This window comes from Diabrotica undecimpunctata, chromosome 1, assembly GCF_040954645.1.
Source record: "Diabrotica undecimpunctata isolate CICGRU chromosome 1, icDiaUnde3, whole genome shotgun sequence".
In the NCBI taxonomy this organism is placed as follows: Eukaryota; Metazoa; Arthropoda; class Insecta; order Coleoptera; family Chrysomelidae; genus Diabrotica; species Diabrotica undecimpunctata.
Genome location: NC_092803.1, coordinates 129905544 through 129911695, shown reverse-complemented (window position 1 = coordinate 129911695; position 6152 = coordinate 129905544). Strand labels below are relative to the sequence as shown.

At 29.6% G+C, this 6152-nt stretch overlaps 1 protein-coding gene across 1 annotated transcript; it reads left to right on the top strand.

Annotated features, from left to right (window-relative positions):
• The first annotated feature begins 2858 nt into the window (after positions 1–2858).
• On the top strand, positions 2859–3896 carry LOC140435055 (uncharacterized). The gene is made up of 2 exons (XM_072523744.1): positions 2859–3499; positions 3553–3896. Exons 1-2 carry the CDS (start codon positions 2859–2861, stop codon positions 3869–3871), a joined length of 960 nt encoding a protein of 319 aa, XP_072379845.1. The 3' UTR covers positions 3872–3896.
• Positions 3897–6152: the final 2256 nt, after the last annotated feature.

Here is a 6152-nt window from a genome sequence, read left to right as displayed (position 1 = left end):
TGTAAAATTGTACCTAGATAAAATAACTCAAATAATATTTCATAAATTTTCAAATAAATATATCAAATTCTTTCCGACGGGCAAATAAATTCTCTCAATCACCCGTTTTCCGTTTCTGATCCTTCAAATTCACAACTAGAGATACTTTTAAACCCCACGTTGGCTCGCCATGTTGTTTGATCTGCTTTATGATGTTTTATTATTAATTAACACTAATTTAATTAATCCAATTATTTAATTAATTAATTCACTAATTTATGCATACAAATAGTCATACAAATCAATTACTATGAAAATTTCTCAGGGTGCCTTTTTAATTTTACTTTATTCAGTTTACTCTTCTAGTGGGTTCAGTATCTCCTAGTTCCTCATAATCGGGATAGAACAGGAAACGGAACTAACATTAAAACAACATAAATATGCACACAAATTATTATTTATTTTCAATAAGCAATACGATGAATATTAATAAATAACTTTTGTGGGCAATTATCTTTCCCAACAAACTCCTATACTCTAAATTTAATTTTAATTACAAACTATCTATTGATCTGTTTTATAATAATATCTACTAAAAAAAATGACCATATAACAATATAATTTAATCACAAAAAAAATAACTCTTTGAAACTTGGAATCTTAGTTCGTATGCTTATATTTGATTTTATCTTTAGAATATCTTAGATTTTTCTTTCATTCAAATTATTTGACTGACCTTTATTTTTTTACACCAATGATGTCTCCTCTCGATCAAACCACAGTTCTTTCCTTGATTGATTATGTCCGGCTACCATCAAATCTTTCCCGTTCTCAGCATCGATCCAAACCGCATACCAGCAAACTACTCCTCCGAAAAACACAAGCCCAATCCTCTTTTGACCGGTAATACGTTACTCACAAATTCTCCTTTCTTTCTCAATTATATCTCGTGGACTATGCAGACTCAAAAGAGGTATTAATCTTCTCGATTTTGATCTGCTCTCCGCTTCCACCTTTTTCACTATCAAACGAAAACACTGGCACTCAGATTGACTACACGAAAACACGTCTTCTCTTCTGGTCTGCCGGTAACATAATCATCTTTTCAATCTCTCCAGACAACCTTCTCAACTCTCTCATTTCCACCATTCCTTTTTAACCAATCATAAGCATTCATCTTTCCCACTTATTTTCGATTTAGAAAATTTCCAACATGATATTTAAAACAAATAAACTACTATTCAACTACTACTCACTCAAATTACTTTTCAGAAACCATTAACAATTTTACCTTTTTCAACAGAAATAAGTTTCCAAATTCTTGTTATCTCATATCTAAATCTAATTCTTATTTACTTTCGAAAAATGTCCACCGCAAAATGCAATTACAAAGTTTATTCCTTAAATATATAATTATACGGGTTCCATTGTCCTTTCACTATTCACTCAGTCTTTCACGGAACAATGTTTTCTCTTATGGTCTATTACAAATAAGTACAGGGTTGTATTTTAACTTATATGCCCGCGGTATATTAAAATAATAAAATGACTCTTTATTCTATTTCTGATCGATAAACTGATCCATAATATATATATATATATATATATATATATATATATATATATATATATATATATATATATATATATATGATCTTTCTCATGATCTTTCTAGTTCTTTACACATCAAAATTTTAATGTTTTTTACTTAAGTTTTTTATAACAAATTTTTTATATACATGTATTATTATCACATGTTCTTTTGCTGTGCTAGTTTACAAGTTTGTTAACTTGTAAACTGTACCTAGTTTCAATTAATTGTTTATACAACTTTATCTCTGAATGTTCCATTATTGGAAGCTTTTTTACAAATTTAATATCGTTGACTGCTACATGTCTTTTTGAGGTAACACACATGTTTTAACTTCTCTTTGGATGTCTGGTTTTTTCACATTGTTCTTCTAAGATGAACTGATGATGCTTTCTAAACAGAAAGCGAAACGTCTTCAATAAATAGATGAAGTAGCCACCTTCTTTGTCTTTTATTTCTCCACTTTGACCGAAAAACCCACCACTCTTCGAGTGTACCTTAGCTTATATATATATATATATATATATATATATATATATATATATATATATATATATATATATATACATATATATGTTTATATATATATATATATATATATATACATATATAGATTTTAGATTTTGTTGTACATAACGCAATGTAAAAGCGTGTCTACAAATATCCCATAAACACTCCCAACCAACTTTGGAAAGAAATAAATTCTGCAGCAGTTTCTTTTGAACCACTAATGCTATTTAATATGAGACCATCTTTTATGGAACGTATTGATAAATGCATTGAAGACAATGGTGGACATAACAAACACACACTTACAAAAATATTAATATTATTCAGTTGAAATATTTCTTAATTTGGTTTGTAAATAAAATGTATTTTATTTTGACTTTAGTTTAATATAAAAAGTAAATTGTTTGATTGTTTGAATTCTATAGCATATTATTAATTATCTTACTGATGTAAGTAAAAAATATTAGCTTCTACTACTTTTTCTTTAATATTACGAAAACTATTAATTTTTGTTAAAGACATTTTATATCAAAATTCAGAAGTATTGATGTTTTTGACTATTTTTTCTTCGTTGTCTGAAGTTATTGTGTTAAATTACCGTTATGCAGCCAAAAACCAAAACCCTTAAAAAGGGAATTGCAAGACTTCCACAGATGGCCAGCAATTGACAATATCTAAATATTTTTCGAACAAATGTACCTGCATTTATTAGTCATTTCATTCGGTGTACTTCGGAAGTGTCGTTGAAGTGTTTGAAAAATTTATAATATGTATTATCATGGCTACTTTTATTGTTCCAATTGGGAGCCAATTAAGAGTCAACCAGATGCGGGAGGAAATCTGGAATCTGGCACTTCTCGGTGTTGCATTTATTAATTCGTACGATGTTATAGTGTGGTGCGCATTGCGAAATTTGATTAAAAACAGTGTAGTGTGCGATATTTGCAATATAAATAAGACATTTGTAAAACGCAGTGGCAGCATAGACGGATATATGTGGAGATGTAAATCGTCAACATCTATCCGTGATGGATCATTCTTTGCGGGAAGTCATTTGGCACTGTCCAAACTAATAATGATGATATATGGTTTTGCAAATGACTTCCCGCAGAAACTTATATGCAAGGAAGAGCTATTAACTACCATCAGCAATACAGTGGTCGACTGGTGTAATTTCTGCCGTAAAGTTTGCGGCAGATATTTGGATCAGCATCCTGTGGAACTAGGAGGATTTGATGCGAATGGAGAACCCCTCATCGTAGAAATTGACGAATCCTACTTCTTCCACAGGAAGTACCATAGAGGTGCCTACAGGGCAGGGAAGTGGATTTTTGGGGCAATTGAAAGGAACAGTGGAAAAATGTTCCTTACCCCAGTTGCAGCACGGAATGAAGAAACTTTGTTGCCCATCATATCAAGGTATGTTATTATTACAAATATTTAGTAGTAGAATACAGTAATATTGATTTTAGAATAATTCTACCGGGCACAATAATTATTACTGACGGATGGAGGGCGTACAGAAATATTGGTCTCCTACGTGGAGGAGTGTATGAGCACCGAACTGTTACTCATCAGACCCACTTTGTGAATCCAGATGATAACAGTGCTCATACACAAACAATAGAAAGTGTTTGGATGCGTTCCAAGAAAAAGCTCCGTCGACAATGTGGAACTTCCAGAGCTTTATTTCAATCATACCTCCACGAATTTATGTGGAGGGAGCACATGAAAAATAAAGACGAATTTGTGGAGTTCCTAATTTGTGTTTCAGAACAGTATTTAGTTTAGTTAAATTTAAGTTTAGTTTAATCTAGTGCTTAATGTAGTAAATAATTTTTTATCGTTTATTTAATTTAAGGTATTAGTCTTTTATATCATTTTATTGCATTGTATTATATATGCATTTCATTTTTTATCTTATTCAATTTATTCCATTAGTCTTTTATTTCTATTAGTCTATTTATATTATTCTATTAGTATTTCTATTATCTATTAGTATTTCTATTATTCTATTAGTCTTTTAGTTTTTTATCATTAATTTGATTTATACTATTAATCTTTTATATCATTTCAATACCTTTCATCAATATATCATTTCAATATTGACACCTGATATGAAAAACATTTGAACTCACTTTTGCTTAGTTTAGAGTAGAACGACTTAAAAAAAAAATTTTATTTTTTTACATCAGCTTTTATATTTTTTGCAGTTTTCTTAATTCACATTTCATAACTTTCCCTCAACTTTTCACTTTCATGTATCACATTTTTGTTAAAATTATTGGTCCTGATTTAGGTCGAGTTACAATACCAAGTTTTTCAAGAATTTTAGGTGAAGATGATTGACGTGATTTTTTTAACTTAAACAAGTATCTAAGAATTCACACAATACATTCTAACAAAAAGTAAATAAAATAATATCTGTTAGATTATGAGCATTTGAATAACAATAACCTTCCGCAGATCTAATATCAAAGATAGTAAAATTATACATTTTAAACTTTCTTTTACAGAATAGAGTAAATTTTATTAATTAAAATCTATGAATTTTTATATAATTTCAATGCATTTCTATTATATACGGTAATTTAATTAACACTATTAATTTTTTATATCATTGTAATCAATTTTATTGTATATGCATTTGATTATCTTTAATTTAACTAAAATCTATGAATTTTTATATAATTTCAATGCATTTCTATTACATAAGGTAATTTAATTAATACTATTAATTTTTTATATCATTGTAATCAATTTTATTGTATATGCATTTGATTATCTTTAATTTAACTAAAATCTATGAATTTTTATATAATTTCAATGCATTTCTATTATATACGGTAATTTAATTAATACTATTAATTTTTTATATCATTTTAATAAATTTTATTGTATATGCATTTGATTATCTTTAATTAACTAAAATCTATTAATTTTTATATGCATTTCTATAATATTATGTGAGAGTATGAAAAAACTGGAGACTTGGCAACTCTGACACCATTTAAGAGTATGTCATGTCAGTATGTTAACTGTCACATAAGAGCTTGGTTAGGTTAGAGTGCACTAAAATGCGAATTGCCCCAGTTGGGCTTAGGTTTCCAAAACTTGGGCAAAAGTATATTAAGCGTCTATATTCTTTGAGTATATCAATATCAAAAAATATATTATAGAAAGTTCCGAATTCCGACACCTCCGATGAAGATAGGTACAAAGTACAAATGAAGGAAAGTTTTGTATTTGGCAGTGTTGCCACGTCGTTTTAATAAATCGTAAAAGAGCATGCGATATAATATTAATTGATTTAATCTTAATTAATAATTAATTTTATCGTTCCGTACCGGGAGTACCGGTATATGTTAAGCTTTGCAGACGATCAAGTAGTGATTGCAAAAGACCAAGACGACCTCAGCTACATGATGAAGAAACTACAAGAAGAATATACCAAGGCTGGCCTAGATATTAACCTCGCAAAAACAGAGTACCTATCTACAAGAGAAGAAGACGTAGAATATTTACAGATTGATGACAACGTAACAATCAAAGGAAAGGATAAAAATACTTGGGGTTTATAATCACGAAAAAGGCAACAACAGAGGAAGAAATTACACAAAGATTAGGACAAACAAGAACAGCAATCCTACAACTTAACTCAGTATGGTGGGATATACACCTAAATATGAAGCCAAAAACACAGATTTATAAAACATTAGTGCAAAGTATTATGACATATGGGGCTTAAAATTAGATCATAAACAAGCAAAACAGCAGTACATGGATAGTAGAAGTAATTACGAAATAAAGCAAAGAACATCAATAGAAACAGACATACTAACATATATAGAACACAAAAGACTAAAGTAGTATGGACATGTAAGAAGAACTAGCGACAGCAGATGGATAAAGAGAATAACCGAATGGAGCCCCATAGGAAGGAGGAAAATGAGGACGACCCCGAAAATCCTGGAGGAACGAAGTAGACGACGCCATAAGTAAGAGAGGCCTAAACGATGGAGAATGGTTGAGCGAGGGAAGGCAGTGAATACTGTAGAATCCCTGAATATAT